Consider the following 23,822-nt stretch of genomic DNA (forward strand, 5'->3'; position numbering starts at 1 on the left):
ATCGTCATCATTACCTTCGTCATCACGTGGCTCACCAGCAGTTCTTGTTCTATTTCTGTGTATACGTTCATGTGCATTGAAGCAATAACCCATCTCCAGCTATCCGTGTCTGTGTCCCTCTTATCCTGCTCGTTATCCCCCATTTTGCGTTGGGCAGGCAAAGTGTTCTTGGCCGGCGCTCCCACCCCCGATCGCTTTCTTTGAGCCTTCACCAGCAGAATAATCAGCAACAACACAAATGGGGATCAAGGACGCGTCGCATCAACATCGGCAGAAGCAGCAGCAGCAGCAGCAGCATCCTCTAAAGGCGCAACCAGAATCTATTTAAGCCCACGCCATCCCGCCAGAATGCTTAGTTCGGATTTTAAACCCGTTCGCGGCGGATTGGGGAAGACAATAGAACGAACATTGTATGTCCTATTATTGGTGTGGTTTTAAACAATGTTGTGAGAATAAAAAAAACGCAGTAGTTTGAAAAGTTGAACCATGGATTAGTCCCCTAAAATCTCGAGTGCTGCAACACTGCTTGGAATTGAATTGGTTTAAGTGACAATTGATGGCATTGTAAAACCTGACGACTGAAGGGATATTTCAATCGTACCAAATAGTTAATTTTCAATGCGTAGCCATAGTGCTAGTTAGTGTTGTTTATATCCATTAACGAACGCGCTGGATTAGTACGTACTTGATCTTGTTGGGTTAGCGAACTAAATAAATATCAAATTGTACGTACGTGAGGGTAAGATGCAATTGAGATACCTGGTGTTCCTCGCAATTCGTTGTCAAGTATCATGCTCCTCCATCTAAAACAGTTCCACTATGGGCTGTTTGTTTTTTCTGATTGCAATTGGCAAACGAAATGTTTTTTTTTCTTTTTCTTTGGAGAAATATTATATATGAAAAGTGTATTTACCAGTTATTGAGATCAGTTTACACTAATCGAATCTCATTGCGCTAGCAGAATTCAAAAAGCAGATTTGTTGCGTTAAAATGTTTCATCATTCTTTTATATGGTCAGTGCAGTGAAATTAATTTCTCCGAAATTGACGAAAGTGGATATGGACAAATTACAAGTGTCACATAAATTTTCAAGATTAGATACAACAGTCAAATCAAATTTTTGTACCATATACGTCTACCAGAAGCTTAAATTGTTTCAGTTTAGCAATACACCGGATTTTTATAAGCAGTAAACTATGGTCTAATGAAATGTGAAAAGTTTCCCACACTTGAATCAATCAAACTTGGTTACGAGTTTTAAATTTATGATGGGACAGTTATGCCTAGAATATCAACATGAGACGATTAAATTTGGTGTTGTTTTCTGAAATACTTTTTTTTATTGTTTGAGAATTAGTTCGTTCTTCTAAACCAGAAATGAGGGCATTAGCCCTGCTGAAAGCGTGACATAAAATTCTTGCACCTGAACCGATTTATTTATAATGAATCTACAAAAAATACATTGCGGGACAGTTATGCCTAGAATATCAACAATGAGTGGCAAAAAGTTTTGATTCGTATGACATTTTAGTTTTCAAGCCCAAACCATTAAAATATATGCAATGTGTCTTGAAGTTATTGGTCGTTCTAGTTTCTACCAACTGAACAGATACAACTTCGAATTGAGAGAAATTAATCTTTCGCAAATACACCTTGATTCGTCTTTTTGTAATGTGAATTCTGAAAGTGTATAACATTTTACTCCCCTATAGTTATGGAGGCTATGCATACGACATCCGTTCTGCCAGGAAGTTTTTTCGCCAAAGAAATTTCTTTCGATTCGCACTGATACACACGCTGATACCAATTTTCTGATTTCAATAATCAGTTACCGTACATTTCGATTGAGCACGTGAAAAATTTCACTGTTTACCAAATACTACAGAACTGATATCTCGATTCTCGATTTTCATAAGTTCATATACATTTGCATACTGCTTCCCCTCAGTACAAATCTTTTTAACTAGGATCTCCCAAAGGTTTTTCGCTGGGTCCAAGTCCGGGGACCGAGCTGGTCAGTTCAGAAAATCTGTTTTCTGTCCTCGATCCGCTGTTTGATTCCTTGTTCTGCCAAAACGTAGATAGTTGTCGAGAATATTTGCTCATACAAAATCAATCAGGGCCATCATTGAGCTTTCGTCACTGAAAATAACTTGAAGAGTATAAGAAGCATATTTCAATTTGTAGAATTTTAACGACCTATAGACAAACAATTAAGACTTCCAAAATTGAAATTTGAGTAAATATGCCATATCCTATCGCACAATGGTCCAGAAGATGCATTTAAGTGGAAATTAGCATTTAGAGCTCGACAGTTATTCTCTAGACAAGAACTGTCTTCGACAAAGTTCTTACACATAAAGGAGCGCTCATTTTTATGTTGTGGACAATAGGATGACCAAAATTTTCGAAAAAATTAATCTTTCTTGTCTTTATAGAGTGTGGAGACGTGGAGTGTCTGTAAACATAGTTCGTCAATGTTGTAGTCCCAGTTATTTGAGACATCTTTGTGACAAGTTTTATTTGCTATCTCTTGAAATAGCCGATATAGCGCCTTTTTTCCAAGTCGCGTTAGGGTCACCATTAAAATGGTTTTTTATCTAACCTTTATATTTCAAATTCTACATACAAAGTGTCTTCGAAAGACTTTTAGAGCTTACTTATACAAACATTTTTCGATGCAGAACTTCAATATCTCAACTTCACTCAAAGTTATTGATATTTCTTCCCAAAAAATACGCTCTCTGCAATTGTTTGTCATTCTTTCTGGGGCAAACATAATAAAGTTTATTAGCGGCATTCGAAAGAGCAGAGTTCACTTTACATGATGTGTGATTTTCAAAACTAAGTTATTTTTCGTGTTTGAGTAAATTTAAATTGAAATCATGAGTTTTTGGGTAAAAAAATCATCAGTAACTTTCAATAGGATTAAGATATTGACAAGTTCTGCACCGCAAAATGTTGGTCTTGATAAGCTCTGAAAATCGTACGAAGACAGTTTTGATGTAGAATTTGAATATAAAAACCCCGCTTTTTCATGGTCACCCTAATGCAACTTAGGAAAAAAGCGCTCAATCGATTATATTAAAAGATAGAAAAAAGCCTTAGTTCTACAAAGTTGATTGAAATAATTGAGGCTACAATATTGTCGGACTATGTTTGGCTCTATCTATAAAGATAAGAAAGTTAGATTTTTTATTTCATCAACTATTTTGGTCACCCTATTTTTGATAACACAAAAATGAGCGCTCTATCATATGTATACCTAAAATTCTACTTCAAAATTGTCTTTGTACGACTTTTAGAGCTTATCAAGACCAACATTTTGCGATGCACAATTTGTCAATATCTTAATCCTGCTCAAAGTTATTGATGGGTTTTCACCCAAAAACTCATGATTTCAATTTTAATTTACTCAAATACAAAAAATAACATATCTTTAAAAATCACATATTATATAGAGTGAAATTTTTTCATTCAAATTCCGTCTACAAACATTGTTTATGTTTGCCCCAGAAAAAATGGCAAGCAATTGAAGAGAGCGTATTTTATGGGAAAAACTATTAATAACTTTGAGTGAAGTTGAGATATTGTCGAGTTCTACATCGCAAAATGTTTGTATTAGTATGTTCTAAAAGTCTTTCGAAGACACTTTGTATGTAGAATTTGAAATATAAAAGTTAGAGCAAACAATCGTTTTTTTAATGGTGACCCTAACGCATCTTAAAAAAAGGGCGCTATATCGGCTATTTCAAGAGATGTAAAACAATTGTTCTACACAGATGTCTCAAATAACTAGGACTACAACATTGTCGAACTATGTTTACCTCTATCTATAGAGATAAGAAAGTTATATTTTTTATTTCATCGAAAATTTTGGTCACCCTATTTTTTGCAACATGAAAATGAGCGCTCTGTCATATGTAACAACTTTGTCGAAGACAGTTTTTGTCTAGGGAATAACTGTCGAGCTCTAAGTGCTAATTTCCACATAAATGCATCTCCTGGACCATTGTGCTTTTTCGATTCATGCGAACATTAGCGAAACTCAATATGTATTGTGTTTGTACTCCTGTGTGAAATGAGGGGTTTTTTTTGTTCTTTTTGGTTTTACGATTTTCGATCAACACATGCAGTCTTCCGAAAAACACTTACACATGTCCACGCGATGTGAAAATTCCATGTTTTTGTTTGAATTCGAATATGATTCTCGCTAGTGTTGAGTGTCTATCCCCAACACGAACAATGATACACAAACATAGACATGTGAAAACAAACACGATGTTTATAATTCAAGAACATCATGTAAAACATATCACCCGATGTCGCAGTATTCATTGCTTTCGTTTCGTTTCTTTTCATACACGGAAAGAAATTATTCATCCCAAAACATTTCTTCGTAGAATACTTTTTCACAGAAACGAACTTGAAATTTAGTTCGCATTTCAAAAATTGCACGAACTAAGAGGCTTTAAGTTCATGCAACAAAATATATATTTTTATTAAGGCTCATATGGCGTCAGCCTAACGGGGCCGGGGTTCAATATTTTGACAATGTTTGCTTACAACTATGTTAGTAATATGTAACCGATTACTCGCGGTTGGCTCGAGGTTAGTATTAAAAGTGTTCTCATAATTGGGATGTTGCAGTCTTCAGTGCTCTGTACGTGTGCCCGACATGGGATACTTCCTATTGGGATGCAGCTGACCATTAATCAGCAACGACCCCCTAGTCAGCACCCCATATCTAGCGTGGTGCGTCTTTTTCGACTCGAGGAATCCAGGATATTTTCATGATCACTAGCCGGCGCAATCATCAGCTCGTGTAGAGTTGTCATGAGCGGTACAACCTTTGGCTCTTGTTGAATCTTCAGTGGACTGCACAACCTTCGGCCCGTGTATCTGTAAAGAGTGTGTGTGTGTATTGCCGCGACTAAGTAAAAGTTTACAGATCGTTCATGCACATTTTGCAAGTCTGATTAAATAATCCTTGGTTTCGTTCAAAGAAAACATTCTCTGAATAGAAAGAAGCTTTCTATTTTTTTTTGCGTGCATGTTGGCAATTAAAGTCTGGGGAGCCGACTGCATAGCGGGCGACGTCGTACAAATGCTGACCAAAAAAATAAATACCCAAAAATTAGTTTTAGATGCAACCTTCAGCGGCACACAGCAGAACCAGCAGAGAAATTTCAGCGGCTAAAACACACCATTAATTTCTCGATGTTATCACAAACTGAATGAAGGAAAAAACTAAAAGCTGCACTTACACTGCACTACATATGCTATATGTGCATGCGATTGCATCATCCTTTCTTCTCCTCTTCTCCGCTCGTTTTATAGCTCGGGTCGCGATCGTCGCGAACAAGCAGTACTGGCCATTTGTATTCAAAGATCCAGCCAAAATTGTTGCTCCCGTGGTCGAGTGGTTAGCGTCACGCCTAACATGTCACTGCTGAATAATTCAATTTTAGTACTTGTTCAAATAGCTAATAATAGCGAATGTTACATGAATTCAATATATAAATTGATGCGTGCACTAAATAATGATATCAAATGTGAAAAACTCTCATATCAATCGATGTTAATTTTGTTCAGAACAGAAAAAGAGGTTTATTTTATTTGCCCAATATTTTTGATGAAGCACCTATTGTCATGAAAGGAAAGCATTTTTTCCATGTCAACATACCAATACACCACGCGTTGAGTGGTGGTGGTGTGGTGTCCGATTCGCTTCTTCTACTCTACGAACTGCCGGTGCTTGGGGTGAAAATGCAAGAGAAACTGTACACCATGTTCGAACATCATGTGAAACATTGGGATTAAACATCGTATGTCCAAACATACCACGAATACAAATATGTCACATTTTCTAACATAGGTACGAAAAATTCATGTTTGTACTCAAACACAAAACTGTGAACAGCAGCGTGGACATGTTTATTCCGGACGCAGTGTTTTTTGTGAAACATGGAAGACTGAACACATGACGAATTGTCTCCCGAGAAACGTTGAAATTGAAAGACTGCTTGATTTACATCAATTATTTCGAGGTATTCGAAGCAATCCGTTAACTAGAGAGTTTCGATTTAAGCGGGGCTCTTTTAGTTTTCCGTTTCCTTTTAGTAATTTGCATACTACTTTATGGGATCGACCAATTCGGCGAGCAAGTTTTGAAAATTCCAATAAATTTTGGATAATATATCGACAAAAAAAAATTGCATCGATTTCAAAAAAGTGCCAAAACCTGCATTTCGATTGCGATGCGATCATTATTCATTTAACAACTAGCTAACCCGACAAACTTCGTCTCGGCCAAAATTTATTTTTCATTATCACATCCACGTTTTTTCACTAACGCACGTTCATGGGTCCAATCGCTGAACTGTTCATTGAATGATCTTCTAATCTACTCTTCAAAATCACCTTTTATTATAAAATTCTTAGTACTTCAAAGAAAAATCGTTATTATAATATCAGATTATTCTCAGACACAATTCTCGTTCAAGATTTTTCAACCTTGCAAATAACATGTTTCTCCGTTACATGAAATAAATGTTTGATACAGGAAATATGATAGAATAAGAACAGCCCTAAATCGGACAATTCCTCCCTGGAGTTTTGCTCTTATCAACACATTCGGCGATCCTTTTTTTATATATCACAGTAAAATCCATTTCCACTTTCGAACGAAGATCAATTTCGTTAGCCCAAACATCAAATGGATCAAAAACGCTTGTCACTATGTAATTGTAGAACACATGCGAATTGAATTTTTCGAATTTTCCCATTTTTCTTCAGAGTTTTCCGAAAATTTTCAATTGTTATGTTTGGTTGGAATATGTGTATCATTTTTATTGGACCCCCACTCCATTCCAGAGGAGGGAGGGGTGTCATACCATCATAGAAACATTTCCCGAACCCAAAAACCATCGCATCCCAAATTTGGCTCTATTTGCATGATTAGTTCTCGAAGAAGTTTGTGTTTCATTTGTATAACAGCTCCCCCTTAGAGAGATGGTGGAGTGTCTAACCACTGGAAAAACATTTATTGCATCCTAAAACCTCTACATGCCAAATTTGGTTTCATTTGCTTGATTAGTTTTCGAGTTATGCAGAAATTTGTGTTTCATTTCTATGGCAGCCCCCCTTAGAAAGGTAGGAGTGTTGAACCACCTTAAAAATGTTTCTTGACCCCTAATACCTCCACCTGGTTCCGTTTGCTTGATTAGTTCTTGAATTATGCAGAAATGTATGCTTCATATGTATGGCAGTCCCCCCCCCCCTCAGAGAGAGGGAAAGGGTGTCTATTCACCATAGAAACGTTTCGTTTCCCCTAAAACCTACGCATGTCAAAATTGGCTCTATTTGCTTGATTAGTTTTCGAGTTATGCAGAAATTTGTCTTTTATTTGTATGGCAGCTCCCCCTTAGAGAGAAAGGTGGAGTGTCTAACCACTGTAAAAACATTTATTGCCTCTACATGCCAAATTTGGTTTCATTTGTATGACAGCTTCCCCTTAGAGAGTCTAACCACCGTAATATTACATATTGAAATACAAGCAAAACCTGCAATGGGTCTCAAAATTCTAAAAAAATCAATGTTAAGAAATATATTTTTTGTATCGTGCAACACTGTTAAAATTCTCAAAAAAAAATTCACATATCAGAAGAAGTGCAGATTCAAATATAAATACGAATTAGAGCAGTAGTGAATCTACCCCAAAATAATTTCAATATTTGAAGAGTTTTTTAGGACTTAAATTTTTGATGAAATTTTTTTTTGATAATATTTTTCGATACACCATAAGATGCACTTTCAGTATTTTTTTCAAATTTTTATCTTGACGCTATCAAAAATGGCGTGCAAAAAATCACAGGAGGGTTGTGTCTGAGACGCGACCGCATAGTTGACGTAGGATTCCGTTAGGCTATCTGTTGATTTTGGTTATGTTTGAAGAATTACATCGTTAAACTCTTTAATAATGGTTTGGTGGCCCTGAAATGGTCCGTTTTGTTTGGTTGTTGGGTATTGTTTCTTCACTCCAGCAGTGTTTACTGAGTGATGATGACAGAAGGATTGTAAACAGTCGTTGGATGGTGCGTATCAGATAAAAGATACCGAAGTGGAACGAGATATGATGAAAACCGCCCTCCGTGGCCCTAGACGAGATGCCTCCTGTGTTATGTATGGATGAAATAAAGAGAAAAAAAACTCACCAATGTAATATAAGATAATTACCAATACCGAACACAATTATCAATTTTTCTCATCAGTAAAATCATGTTACTTTAATATTGAAAAAACATATTTGAAATGGAAAAGGTATTTTTTTTAATAATTTTTACTTTCTGAGTGTTTATTCAACCCAATGCGAATTTTAGTTGGACTAACAACACCTAATACTATATGTAGAACCTATGGAAAATCACTTTTTCTAATATTTCATCACTTTTCCATTTTTCCTCGCCGTATAAATTTTCCTTGGGTTAAAATGAACACAACCAAATAGACAGCTTAAACCAAACGATCCGTTCTCGAGCGGGAACACACCTTGGTTTTTATTTAAGAAAATTGAAATAAATCGTTTCATATATCAAGTCATTTCCGCACACTATTGTGTAGTTGCTGAGGTGGAATCAAAATTTAAAAAAAACGCGCGGGTATCATATCCATTGTTGTTTACATTCAACTTGTAGCATGTATCATGTTGAATAGGTCAAATTCCGCCTTTAGGGAATACATTTCGGTAGAAACAAAAGTTCCCTCTACGTTCATGTATTTGCAATGTCGATTTCCCCCAGACAGCTTGGTTTTAATGTCTCTGTTAGGGAACTCATTTCGGTGGGAGCAAAAGCTCCCCCTACTTCAATGTATTTGCAATGCCGATTTCTCCCAGGCAGCTTGGTTTTAATGTCTCTGTTAGTGACCCGCCGCATTTGTCGTCAATTTCGACCAATCAGAATTGGGTATTTCCGTCAGGATAGAGGTTGAAATTTTTCAATTGTTCGATAGTTAGTTTCATGACATATATTATTTTCTTCAATAATAACAATAACAATAACATTTTTTTTTATTATGAAGTGCCGAAATCGGTTGACGCAAAAGTTTCATCAATCCATCATGAAATAACTGAGCAATAAGCGTTTGTAATTGGACAATTTTCACGATATGCTCGATGTTTGATTTTCAATTTGTACCCCAATATGTTCCCAAAAGACGTTATCCTATGTCAAAAAATAAAAAGAACGTTATTTACCATAGACCTTTTGTTGAACCTCATAGGGGTTCAAAAAATAGTCAAAATTTCTTATTTAGTACCCTATACAGTATTTTCCATAGAGTGATTTGGTTTGGGGGCACTTTTTACTTCCATACCCAGCCAGGCCCTTTAAATGATTTATTTATCATTTAAATTTTCTATAAAACGCAATAAGATATATATTTGACTGAACGTATAACCTGGATTAAGGCTTTGAAGTGATTTGTGGTGGTTCACCGCACTAACCTCATGATCTTTAGTGGCCGATATTCCTGCATTTTACTCATTTTCATCACCCGTGATGATTCGTTTCAGAATTGGATCTATTTTGTTGCATCTTTTGTTGCAAAAATGTCGATATTGTGAGCTTTTACCGACTGATTTCCAGTCAAACCGGACGTTCTCATTTTGGGTTTCGAAATAACCTCAGAGAACAATGCCTGACATCCGTTGGTCGAGTCGGTTCCAAAATCATGTTGTGATGTCTCTTGAACATTTCCCGTTGACATCCGGTTTGTTAACTAACCGGAAGCCATCGTTTTGGATTCCAATCTGTTCTCACAGATCAATAATCGTTATCCGCTGGCCTAGTCGATTGCACATTACTTATATTGGGGTTTATGGTTGGTCACATCGTGTTATATCCTGTTTCTATACAAAATTTTTCTCATATATATAAATTGCGTAATTTCAAGAAAACCACCTGAGCACATCAACAATAGGCGGTAACATTGATGAAGTGAAGAAGCTAGTATTGGGCCATCGTCAGATCGTTTTAAGAGAAGTTGCTGAGGACCTGAACACATCGATTGCCTCGTGTCGTTCGGTTTTTACCAATGTTTCGGACATGAGACGGGTCGTCGCGAAGTTCGAACCAAACCAAACGGCAATCTAAATTTGCTCCATGGTGATAACTGATGACGAATCACGTGCTTACGGTTATGACGTGGAAACCAAAGCTTAATCATCCCTATGGAAGCTGCTGAATTGGAATAGGAATAAATCGAAGACGAGCCGAAACACGTACAAGTGAAGCAGCTGTCAAAAATTAACTGAACATTAAAAAAAAAAAGGATTAACATTACCGTGCACGTCTCTTTTTTCTCCGCATCTGATTGCTGCTCGACTGACCGATTTCATAAATCAAAGATAGGAAGAGAAATAAACCGTCAATTCTTGATGAACAACCTGCACTTCAACATAACACTTTGATGTTTTTTTCCTGTGTTATGCTGATGTAGATTACATGCATTCCGCTCGAAGATAATCTACCCACTTAAGCTATCAAACCTATCTACCAGCATTCTTCATTCAGTCAGTTTCTATTTAGAAGGCACGCAAGAAGACAATACAGCCCTTCTGCGGAAGTGGGTTTCTGCTGCCAGCGTCTATCAAGTGGGGAGCTACGAAGGTCCACAATAACGTGGTCAGGATAGGTTGCATCCTACTGCGCATCACTCCCGCCAATTTCACAAAGGACTTTCACCTCATTTGCATCCCACCATTTCTTGTGTCGGTCAGATGCACACATATCCACGAATACACGGACTTACATACCGTGGTTTGTAAAACATTAGGATGTACTCAGCTCTGCACAGCGGGAAGGGGAGAAATAGTCTATCATTAAGCCGCGAAGAGGAAACTTGAAAAAATCGCTGACACTGCCAATTGTTGTCTTTTTATAGCTCACGATGACTTTGTTGGGATGCTACATTTTCTTCAAAAGTTGCAAGTTGGTTCTGAAGCGAAAATATGGGATACAGGGATTGGAGGTTCTATTTTATTTGGGAAGCACGAATCACAATATATGTCTTTAGTTTTTGGTGAATTATTTTGCCTCCATCCCTGATTAACCCTTTGAGTGCTCTTATTATTGCGAGAAGCACCTTTTAACACATGATTTTGTCTTTCGGGAACACATTGGGGGTACAGATTGAAAAAGTCTAGATTATATCGCTTATTGTTCATTCATTTTTCGATGGATTTAAAAAATGGCACTTGAAAAGCTAAAACTTTTATAAAAATACCCAAACTCTTTCGCATTTCTGCATATTTGACTCCACACTCAAACGGTTAATCATCTACGAGCAAGCTTTTCGACACTATTCCTAAGACGAAGCAACTGACTCGACCGAATTCATGACATTTTATTAAATTTATTAAAATATATTTGAGCTAAATTATTGCTAAACATCAGGAATTTGTTTAACCAACCAGCTAGTCACTGCAATCATTTGCAATTTTGCAATACAAATTTCCACAAAAACAAGTTTGTATATCCTGGCATCAACTTTGATTAACCAAACTATTTTGATTCATCTTGTCATGTATCTTCCAAATGAGAACGATGTATATTTTTCGGCTTTTTAACCCAAAAAGTTTCTCGATATTGTTGTTCCTAAGCGAATGGTTTCTACAAGAAAATAATTGTATATTTCGAATTCCCATAGTTTGGACGTATTCTTAGAGACAGAGATTTCTGTAATTATTTCATTCGTGGACCTTCGAATAAAACACGCATTTTCATGACTATCTGCCTCGGGTATCCGAATATTCCCAGGTTGGTTGGTTGGTTGAATCATGTTTGCACCAAAGTTTTCCTCACATCAGTTGAAAACATATGTGTAATCATTCTGTTGATATAATTTTTATTTTTACCACTAGTTTGAACAATCATTATTATCATATTAGCAGTGCCCCAAAAATCGTAAAAAAACATGAAGACGAAGTATCGCTTGACCAAGATTTGTCGAGGTCAAACGGCATTAATATAATATGAATTTTCTAGAGGCAAAAAATAGAAAACAAGAATTGATGCCGTATAAACTAAAATGTGTTTTGAAATACGTAATTACGAAATTGAAGTGTTGAAGTGCATAATTACGAAATAATAATTCGGATACCGAGACTTCATATTCTCGTTCTTGACTGTTTTGTGAGCACCGATTCGGAACCGATTTGTAGTTAGATAATACGTTTTAAACTTTTTTTTCAAGAACCTATCAAGTAATGAGCGTTTGATTTTTTTTGCTCTTGCGTTTTATGTTCAGTTTTTAAATTTTTATTTTACACTTCTATATTGTTTAGAAGGGAAATTGCGTCACATTTACCCGAAAGACAGTTACTCGAACGACAGCTACCCGAAATACATTTACCCGAATTCCTGTCTCCCGAATGTAACAATTACCCGAATGAACATGTACCCGAATGCAGCACTTACCCCAATAAACATTTACCCGGATGTGACATTTACTCGAATGCCCGAATGTAACGTTTGCCCAAAATTGACATATACCCAAATGTACTATTTACAGCTATATTTAATTAGATGGTATTTTTATATTTTATCCTGATAAGCGTCATTTATACATGAACTGGTTTCTAAAAACTCTACTCCATGAGTAGAGCAAAATCGAGAGAGAGCGTTGCGAACTTTATTTTTCATAGTTATGAAAAAGATGTATAGGTTCACTTTTATACTAATTGAATTATTAATTTTGTACGAATGGTGGATTTTCAAATTCGATCATAAACATAATGCCGTCATTTGGATCACGTAGCCCATACACGTAGAAGAAAGTTGTAAATTTCAAGCTGTCGCCATAAAATTCAGAGATTGAGATATTGAAATCTGTTATAACACAATCAGATTCTCGAGTTTTTAGGAGAAACAAGGTCACTGTAATTGTGCTACCTTGGCCGAGTGATTTGCGTCAAACCTAACATGCCGGATGTTCGGGTTCGATTCCCGTTCTGGTCGGGCAAATTTTCGTCAAAGAAATTTCCTCCGTCTTGCACTGTGGTCACGCCTATTCTAGAGCTTGACACTCAGAATGCATTCGAAGCGTGTTATTTGGCATATAAATCTCAACTCAAAGTACTAATGAAAAAGACGCAAGTCATACAGGTAAGCTTCGATACAACGTACGTTTCTCTTTCAAAATTGTGCATTGTATAGAATTGCACGTTATTTCAAAGCATAATAAAGAACTCATGAACATAGCTTATTACTTTATTGTGATACTGTTTGGGTAAGATTAGTAAATAAAGATGGAAAAGTTCAACTAGAAGATGAAGCCAATCTTCCTCATGATGTTTCCGTTTATACTGTTGATTAAAGATAGATTCATTTAGAATCAGGAATCACTGAACTTGTTGTATCTCGGGATTGGGTAGAGATACAAAAAGGTTTTTATACCAAAATACGGATAATTTATTGTTTTTCAGAAAAAAAAACATCTATAGTTTTGATGAATTTTTGCACTGTTCTTCGGATACCTCCATCAAAGTTTGGACTTTCTGTTGGTCAACCTCAGCGGCCATTTTATTCCATGATCACTTCATGTCTGCAGCATCCCGAGTCACTTTGGCAACCCTTCTTCCACTAAGACGCGTTCTCTGATCCATCGGAACAACAGTTGCACGTTCACGAAAACGTTTGAGCACATCATACACTGTCACTTTCAGCGATTTCGCGATTTTAGTATCTGACCATGCCGGAATTTTAATGTGGGTGTCCAAAATCAAATTTCAAATCTCAAATTTCAACATAAAACGGATCAACTGAAATTTTCACCGTCTGAAGATACAGGTTTTTCAAACAATTTGCTATCAAAAGATTTGAGATACGCCTACTACGACCGCTGCTATGAAATGAACCTTTACTCTTCAGCACAAGTGTTCAAACCATATTGCAGAGCATGTAATGCAAATTTCATAAGGAAAGTCCTGATTATGGACTATGGAATCAGATCAGCTTATTCATAATGCACAATACACAGATAGATTGTTTTTATAGGATTTTCAATGCTCTAATTGAAATTCGGAACCTATACCCAGGTCACTAAGTGACCTTTGTTGAACCTGTGAAATTGACATGAAACTCTCAGTAGTTATTCCGAAAAGATCTTTTCCACATTGAAAACGTGTATGTTATATCGAGGTAAAATATACGTTGTATCGAAGTTCTCCTGTACTATGCTGAGATGGGGAAGTTCCTCTAGCAACGTTAGTGCCACTTAAAAGGAAGAAGTAGGCCACTCTAATACAATTTATATGGATAGAACGTTTACCCGAATGGTGAACAATCCCAAATGAGAAAGAAAGAAATATTTAAAAAAAATTGTTGATAATCCTGATAATAAATTAAATTCAGTTGAACACCATCCGATAGAGAAGCTCATTTGTCAAAGATAGAATAATTTTCTGTAATTATTGGCTTAAGATATTTACGTTTGTTGAATCCAATTCAAATATTTAGAACGAAAAAAGAAACGCAAAAGAACAGCTCAGGCTTAACACGAAAAAATTGTATTGAATATTATTTTGTTTGGTACTTACGTATTAACGCCACCGCAGCGTAATTTTCTTTACAAGTTTCTTAAGAGTGAAATTTATTCTGAGGTAAATGTAATGGGAATGAAGTCCCCATCTAACGAGGGTAAGGGTAGACTCGCTAATGCTCGGTTGGACCTAACTAAAGGATCGTCTCCTATGCTTCAAACTAACCGGGCAAATAGGTGGAAAACAGGTTTGCCTTCGAGAGGCTGCCGCATCCAACGGCGGGTCGACGGCCAATTCGAATTGCATCACCTTGGCGGCTTGGGGCCGCCTCGGTTCCTTATTTTTGTTAGATGTGTACCTAGCCCCTTTACCTCAGAATTGCGAATTTCATTGCGAATAAATTGGCGTTAATATATAAGTACCATTTTTTCCTTATCAATTCTTTTCACATTTTGATGGCAATTATGCATCATAATTTTTATGTTAAAATTACCTGTTTTATTTTCGAAATACTCCATAGTGCGTGTTCATTTCTGAATGATCTCTTAGCCTTAAAGAGCAATACGGAAAGGAAAGCAGATGGCATGTTGATTGTGCCTACACTTATTTCTAAAAATGACACAGCATCTAGTATCATTCTCAAATTTCCTCATTACAATTTTCCATTTTACTTCGTATTTATATTGCTCTTTCGGGTAAATGTGCTTCGGGTAAACGTGTTTCGGGTGAATAGTATTCGGGTGTATGTGACACAACCCTCTAGGACACGACCGCATTGTTGACGTAGAGTTACGGAATTATTTTATCTAATTCGCTTGTTTATCATAATTTCGAATGCATCGAAATTTTCGAAGAAAGTTGAAAACTCTGAAAAAAGCCGGAGATTTCCGAGAATGGTTGATCTATTATTCATTCCTGTCCACTCGAAAACAACACACAAGCTGACCATATGTCGTATATTAGGAGTGCTACATTTTTTTTTTTGCATAAAAACACATTTATTTGATTTATTATGAATTAATACATTATTTAAAGTAATGGGCCTCGCTAGCCACTAATTGTTCCCATCTTTCTGGAAATTTACGTGATTTACGAAGCGCTCACCATTTGAAACCAATAATGCCTTTAGCCAATTTTTGATACCCTGTTCTGAAGTAAAACGTATTTCATTCAAAGCGATTCCTCTCAAAGTATCGATCGAAACAAATGGTAGTCGGAAGGGGAAAGATCTGGGCTATAAGGCCGTGAGCCAGAATTTCCCATACTTACTTACTTACTTATTGATCCGTGTCTGCCTGTTGGGCAGAACAATGTGACGATGTCAGAAGTCTCCACTGTTGACGGTGATTTGCCATGGTTTTCACTTGCCGCCAGGTAAGATTGGCATCAACAGTTTGGATGTCATTGTTAAGGCTACGCCGCCACGAGCCTGTGGGTCTGCCTCTTCTGCGCTGTCCTTGTGGATTCCAGTCGAGGGCCTCTCTGCAGATCTCGTTTACTCTTCTCCCTAAGGTGTGTCCGATCCACATACACTTACGTTCGCGAGCTGATGACATCGACGATGGAGTTCCATATTGGATATCCAGTTGTGAGGCCACCATGCTCGAATTATATATCGCAGGCAACGATTAACGAAAACGTGCAGTTTTTGCGTTGTCTCCGTCGAGACGCACCACGTTTCGCAGGCGTACAGCAGTACGGATTTAACGTCCGAGTTAAAGATTCGGGTTTCCGTATGTAGAATGATCTGATTTGAGCGCCAGATATTTCGTAGACCTGCAAAGGCAGCCCTGGCCTTTCTGATCCGTGTGGCTATATTGGTCTTGGTACCACCATCCGGCGTTGTTTGGCTCCCAAGATTTTGGAACGTTTCCACCTGTTCAATTCTTTGTCCCGCTACTGTGAAGCTAGAGGTATTGTCAGTGTTCACTACCATGGATTTAGTTTTGGCTACATTTACTGCGAGACCTGCTGCTTGGGAGCTCTCAGAGAGGTAGTCTAGCTTGCTCTGCATATCACTTCGACGTTGGGAGACCAAAACAATGTCGTCGGCTAAATCCAGGTCGTCTATGTGCTCCATTCTTAAAGGATTCCAAGGCATTCCTCTGTTTGGTCTCCTGTCAATAGCTCCTACTAGTACCTCATCCATGACGATAAGAAAACAGTAGCGGTGATAATATGCAGCCCTGTCTCACACCGGCAGTAACCCGTATTGGGTCATACAAGACGTCATTGTGCAATACCTTGCACGAAAACGCCTCGTACTGAGCCTCTATAAGATGGACTAGCTTCTCTGGGACTCCTCTACGCCTGAGTGCGCCCCGGATGTTTTCGTGGTTGAGTCGGTCGAACGCCTTTTCAAAATCAACGAACACCAGCAGGAGAGAGTCCTGGAATTCGTTGATCTGCTCCATAATACGGAGCGTTGCGATATGGTCCACGCATGATCGGCCAGCACGGAATCCGGCTTGCTGCCGCCGGAGAGTAGCGTCGATTTTCTCCTGAATCCGTTTAAGGATTACCTTGCAGAGTACTTTGACTGGGCTGACAAGGCTGGGTCAGCTTTGAGCATCTCGGCTGAAATACAGTCTATTCCTGGCGCTCTACTGGACTTCATATTCTTGATTGCCACTTCTATTTCAGATAGCGATGAAGCATCAGAGTTGCTTTAAACGAATGAATTGTCACCTGTGGAAGTTTCTATTGATCGTTTCATCCGGTTTTAGCAGCACATAGTAGATCACACCCCTTTGACCCAGCAAATACGAAACATTGTTTTCGTTTCGTGTATATTCGGCTTCGACGTTAAAGTTCCTGATTGCCTGGGCTTTACGAACGATCTTTTGTGCTTTGGATTGTAGTAGTGAATCCAATTTTCGTTCCCGGTATTCTGAGTTTTGAGTTTTTTTAGAAACAGTTCATCGAGTTACTCTCAATGATTCTGCAAGCTCTGTTTGACAGGAATGTCTCTAATTTTTCGCGAAACTATTCCGGTTGACCCGGACAAGCATTTGATACGCTTCAGCTGCATTTTCCGATAGTTAGTTACATGATATTGTAACAGAATTATAAGCCAGATAGCTAATTTATTGCCCGAGTGTGTTCTGTTTCGTTCAATGTCGATATTTTTCAGATTTGTATGTATTCCGTTTCAGCTAGTTCCATAAGAGTTTCATGTTTTGTCAACCATTTTATAAGTATCCGGAAAAATAACGGTCATTCGTGTTCAGACCTGTACACCGTGTGGAAGGTCTGAAATTGAAATACAACTATACTAAAGAAATTCGGTCGTTTTTTTCAGTTATTACAATATATTAGGCTGTCAAAAAAGTCCTGCGGTATTTCCGCGAGGTGTCGTTGTAAGCGCGTAGTTCTAGTTGTATTCATTGTATCGAGTCATACTATAGCTTGTTGGAAAGGTATTTTTGCGCGCTATAATATAGTCCTTGACAGTGTTTTGTTTGGTTAAGTCGTTCGTGAGTTATAGTGTTGCAAATATGGAGCAAAATAAAGAGAAAATCCGACATATTTTACAGTACTACTATGACAAAGGCAAAAATACATCTCAAGCTGCCAATAAAATTTGTGCAGTTTATGGACCCGATACAGTTTCCATTTCCACCGCACAACGATGGTTTCAACGTTTTCGTTCTGGTGTAGAGGTCGTCGAATATGCGCCACGCTCCGGAAGGCCTGTCGTCGAAAATTGCGACAAAATCGCTGAATTAGCCGAGAAAGACCGGCATAGTAGCAGCCGTAGCATCGGCCAAGAGCTGGGGATAAGTCATCAAACCGTTATTAACCATTTGAAGAAGCTTAGATTCACAAAGAAGCTCGATGTATGGGTGCCACACACGTTGACGCAAAAAAACATCTTTGACCGTATCGACGCATGTGAATCGCTGCTGAATCGCAACAAAATCGACCCGTTTCTGAAGCGGATGGTGACTGGCGATGAAAAGTGGGTCACTTACGACAACGTGAAGCGCAAACGGTCGTGGTCGAAGCCCGCTGAAGCGGCTCAGACGGTAGCCAAGCCCTCATTTACAGCCAGGAAGGTTCTGCTGTGTGTTTGGTGGGATTGTCAAGGAATAATCTATTATGAGCTGCTTCCCTATGGCCAAACGCTCAATTCGGACCTGTACTGCCAACAACTGGACCGCTTGAAGGTAGCACTCATGAAGAAGAGGCCATCTTTGATAAACAGAGGCCGCATTGTCTTCCATCAGGACAACGCCAGGCCACACACTTCTTTGGTGACGCGCCAGAAGCTCCGGGAGCTCGGATGGGAGGTTCTTTTGCATCCGCCGTATAGTCCGGACCTTGCACCAAGTGACTACCACCTGTTTTTGTCCATGGCGAACGAGCTAGGTAGTCAGAAGTTAGCCACAAAAGAGGCCTGTGAAAATTGGCTATCCGAGTTTTTTGCCAATAAGGAAGCGAGCTTCTATAACAGGGGTATTATGAAGTTGGCATCTTGTTGGGAACAAGTCATCGAACAAAACGGCGCATATTTGACTTAAAACAGATTTTTTTTTTTTATCTCATTTATTTATTTATTAGGCTCATTACATTAGCATTTTAGCTGTAACAGAGCCGGGTTTTAATCGTGTACATGTACATATGTTTATGTTTCTATAAATTGTAAATTACACAGTAGTTAGTAGTAGCCATTTAGGCGTTAAGTATTCTGTTCCATTACATTATGGTAAATCACACAGTAGTAGCCATTTAGGCAAAAGGGTATTCTTTCTGTTCTTCCATTGTTCAGCAGACCGGACAGCGAAGACAGTTGATATTGATCATTGTTGAGTTATTTATAGAACAACAGCCCGATGTTTCTTGCAGAGCAGAGCAGTTGTATGGATGAATCGATCTTATTCCGACCGTCGATCGTGCTCCATCGCTGCTGATGGTTGCGTGGACGTAGTTATTCTATAACAACACAAAGATGGTCAATTGAGGGCCCTGAGTTTGAACTCACGATCGATCGCTTGGTAAGCGAACGCGTAACCAAGTGGCTACGAAGACCCCCTTAAAACAGATGATTGTAACTAATTTTATGAACAAATGAAAATTCAAAAAAAAAAATATCGCAGGACTTTTTTGACAGCCTAATATATAATTTTCTTCAGTGTTATAAGTTGTTATGGAGTACCCAAATCCATTGACATAAAAATCACAAAAATCCATCATGAAATGACTGAGTAATAAGTGTTTGAAATTGGACATTTTTCAAAATGCGATTGATTTTCATTTTTCAATTTGTACCCCCAATATGTTCCCGAAAGACATCATCGTATGTTTGAAAAATTATTATTCAAGTTCCTTATGATCCAAAATACATGCGAAGTCGATGAATCATTTGTGAAATGCTCCTTCAAAACGATAAATAAATACTATTTCATTTCCAAAAAAGGCAGATACATCCCTAGCCTGATAGGCACTCTGAAGCATTTCCACTATTCGTACGAATTGCTCTTTTAAACAGGCATTCTTCTACCATCTCATACTTGCATAATGTATAATTCATAACGATTCATGGAATGAACCCAGTAGGATAGTCGCTGGAAGATGAGATGTGCTCGAGTGGGCCACATAATGAGTCCTCGAAAGTTGTTTGTAATACGACGTTAATCGTTCAGGACAGGGTAAAGAGGGGAAACCCTGACTTATAAGTTCAGCCAGTGGAATAGTGGGAGATTCGTTGTACATATAATTAGATACGATTCCATCATCATGTAGCCAAGCAGGATCACCAGGAATCTCTGCCAATTTTCGTTTACAACTACTAACTTTTTATTTTTGTTTGTGCTGCCACTAGGTCATGATATTAGGATTTGAAATATTCGCATGCTTTACGATAGTAACAACATGTATCACAAGCATCGCCGGAGAGGGCTACCAGTAAGTATGGCAATTATTCTTCTAATACTGTGGAAGACTTTGAATCTATTGAAATCAAAAGTTGCACCACGCAAAAACCACCTTCGTCTCTCTTCAGGACAAGTCTCACTTTCAACGATATCCTGCCAGAGGATCCAAAGCTGTACGACAAAATGCGTCCACCGAAGAAGGATGGGCAACCAACAACGGTACTGTTCCACGTTACCGTCATGGGGCTCGATTCGATTGACGAAACCTCGATGACGTACGCCGCGGATATTTTCTTCGCCCAAACCTGGAAGGATCACCGGTTGCGACTGCCGGAGAACATGACCTCCGAGTACCGGCTGCTAGAGGTGGAGTGGCTGAAGAACATGTGGCGACCGGATTCGTTCTTCAAGAACGCCAAATCGGTTACCTTTCAGACGATGACCATTCCCAATCACTACATGTGGCTGTACAAGGACAAGACGATACTGTACATGGTGAAGTTGACGTTGCGGTTGTCGTGTGCGATGAACTTCCTGATCTACCCGCATGACACTCAGGAATGTAAGCTGCAAATGGAGAGCTGTGAGTATAATTCATGTACAGGCTAGCGATAACCGACTCAATGAAGATAATTTGTTTTGTAGTGTCTCATACGACGGACGACATGATCTTCCAGTGGGATCCCGAGGTACCACTCGTCGTTGACGAACACATCGAACTTCCCCAGTTGGCGCTGGTTAAGAATAATACCGCCGATTGTACGCAGGTGTATTCTACGGGTAACTTCACCTGTCTTGAGGTTATATTCGTTCTCAAACGACGACTCGGTTATTACTTGTTTCACACCTACATTCCAACATGTCTTATTGTTATTATGTCGGTAAGAATAATGCTACAGTTGTTAGTAATGCCTCCTTATAGACATATTTTTTTCTTTAGTGGGTATCGTTTTGGATCAAACCTGAAGCCGCCCCGGCCCGGGTCACCCTCGGAGTCACCTCGCTGCTGACCCTCTCCACGCAACACGCAAAATCTCAAGCATCTTTGCCGCCGGTATCCTATCTCAAAGCGGTAGACGCATTCATGTCCGTCTGCACGATATTCGTGTTCATGGCCCTGATGGAATATTGTCTGGTCAATATCGTTCTGGGCGATTCGGAACCACCAGTTGCTGCCAAACCGCCGCCACCAAAATTGGACCGGTTCTTCGACTTGTCCACCAAGAACGGCAAGCGTAGTAGCAAATCGCATGAGAATAGTGAAACAACAACGATTAACACCTTCCAGAGACAGGTAATCAAATCACCGGCATAATAACAGAATAGTTTGTTGAAAATAATAATTTCTGCTTCCCAGGAAAGCACCTTGCTGCTCTCTCCAGTTCCGCACATCCAGACGATTCCTCCTCCGCCGAGCAAACCAGCGTCGGCCATTCCGAAGCTAACCCCGGCGCAGATCCGGCTGAAGAGAGCCATCAACATTGATAGATTCTCGCGAGTGTTTTTCCCGCTACTATTCACGCTGCTTAATGCCGCGTATTGGATAATGTTCTACGAGTACATCTAAGCTCTGGAAGAACTGCCGCCAATAGAAATAGTTAATTTGTAATTAGTCGATTCAGTATTAGCAGTAGTGGATAGCATAAATGCATTTAATGGTCCTTTGAATTACGAAGGCTTCATACCACCCTTACGTGATGATTTCAATTTGATAGTGAGATACTATTAAAAACAACATGTACAGATCTATATCTACATAGCCGGCAATTTGGCACAAAAAATAACACAGTGATGTTTGTAGAATGATGATGATCAAATATTTGGAGAAACATTAGAAACCCAGAAAGCTACCATTTAAGATTGTTTAACGTAATAAGTAATAACTTGCAGAGTTCTTCAATGTGAACGTGTAGAAAATTCGCAGTCATATCTACTCGGCAGTAGATAACGGTAGTGTCATGTTTCCTTATACTATCGTTGCATGTTAAAATGGAATGTGTCATGTATTGAAATAAAGTTTAGTGTACTTGATATTGGTTATTTAAATTTGTGCCGTTTTTTATTTGTTTGATTCTTTCGGACCTTTTTCAGGATCAACTTGCCAACGCATTCCAACTATTCAAAATATGGCATATTTATTGCATTTTGTTATAAAGAGTTATAAAAGAGTTATCTACCTCACCGTTGAAACATGTCGAATATTTTTTTTTGTGCGGTTCGTGACTGTACATAACAATTGGTTTACTTTCAAATAAGTTTCATTAGTCGACAAAATTTATCAACTCCTGAAAATGAACTCACGGATGCACCTTTCAGCTGCCAGATTCTGTATGTATCCAAATCCATTGAACATTTGAACAATTGAAATGAATTGAATTCTTTATACCGCACATTTGACCAGAATGATATCTGGCTCCGCCTTGAACGATCTTATGATCTTCTCGTGCAACACCTCATTGTTTGTACAACTCGATCTTGAACGAACCTTCAAACAGTTCTACGATCACAAAAACATAAAAGTGCTGCCTTGTCCCACATTTAGGAAAACTATCCAAGCAAAGTAGATTACAGTGCTGGGCAAAATAAAGTACAGATTTCAGTTTAAATAGCCTTTTATGCAATTATAAAGCTTACATCAACTATTCAAGGTTATGTTCATTTATAGAAAATGTAAAATTTTAAGTAATCTATTGGGAGTACAAATAAGTGTTTAGCGTTTTTTTGAGAAGTTCAACGTTTTATTATAAAAAAAAGAAAAATCACAAATTATTCAAAGTAATGTCCATCGCTCGCTACAACCTTCTCCAATCTTTCTGGTAGCATACGGATTCCACGCTGAAGGAAGTACTGGTATTTTGAGGCAATCCAGTCATCGAACCATTTCCCATTTGATGTTCTCCAGGTAGTTTTTTATACCAGTTGCAACATGGGGCCGAGCGGGGTGGTGGTCGTTACTTAACAAAATTCCAGTTTGATTTTTAAATAAATTCACGCGCTCCTATATTCTCGAGCAACTAGATTTGATCCTGGGACCGAATGAATGAATGTTTCCTGAGCCGAGATGATAAACCACGTGTTGTAATGGGCTTAAGGGCCAGTAAGCCGGCACCGATTAATGCATCTCGAATATTGCGTTAATCTACCGGATCATGACTTACAGGATGCAAAATACGCTAGGATCATGATGAAGCAGAAATGAAACAGAAATTTCTGCATTTCTCGAAAATTAATCACGAAAATACAACCAAATTAGGCATATGGAGGTTTTAGGGTGCAATAAATCGGCCTTATTCTGCGTGGCGTGTGAGGTGAGATGACAATTGTCACTTATGTCACGCGATTCCACCAGGCATATGCCGTGAGAAATCTCACTTGAATGAACTCTCACTTTATTCCCGCTCTCA

General features: G+C 38.4%; 2 protein-coding genes across 5 annotated transcripts in view; one reads left to right on the forward strand and one right to left on the reverse strand.

Moving 5' to 3' along the window:
* The window catches only part of LOC129772791 (uncharacterized), a 71,776-nt gene that overhangs the window by 35,435 nt on the left and 12,519 nt on the right, over positions 1–23,822 (reverse strand). The gene's annotated exons all lie outside the window — the stretch shown is intronic.
* On the forward strand, positions 367–22,464 carry LOC129772793 (glycine receptor subunit alpha-3-like). Of its 4 annotated transcripts, none has more exons than XM_055776242.1 (6): positions 367–739; positions 20,367–20,449; positions 20,511–21,001; positions 21,064–21,299; positions 21,359–21,712; positions 21,776–22,464. In XM_055776242.1, exons 2-6 carry the CDS (start codon positions 20,370–20,372, stop codon positions 21,983–21,985), a joined length of 1,371 nt encoding a protein of 456 aa, XP_055632217.1. In that variant the 5' UTR covers positions 367–739; positions 20,367–20,369; the 3' UTR covers positions 21,986–22,464. The 4 variants fall into 4 exon arrangements, with proteins under 4 accessions (XP_055632217.1, XP_055632219.1, XP_055632216.1 ...); XM_055776244.1 differs by having other exon boundaries at positions 20,547–21,001; XM_055776241.1 differs by having other exon boundaries at positions 367–725.

Source organism: Toxorhynchites rutilus, chromosome 3 (genome assembly GCF_029784135.1).
Source record: "Toxorhynchites rutilus septentrionalis strain SRP chromosome 3, ASM2978413v1, whole genome shotgun sequence".
NCBI lineage: Eukaryota > Metazoa > Arthropoda > Insecta > Diptera > Culicidae > Toxorhynchites > Toxorhynchites rutilus.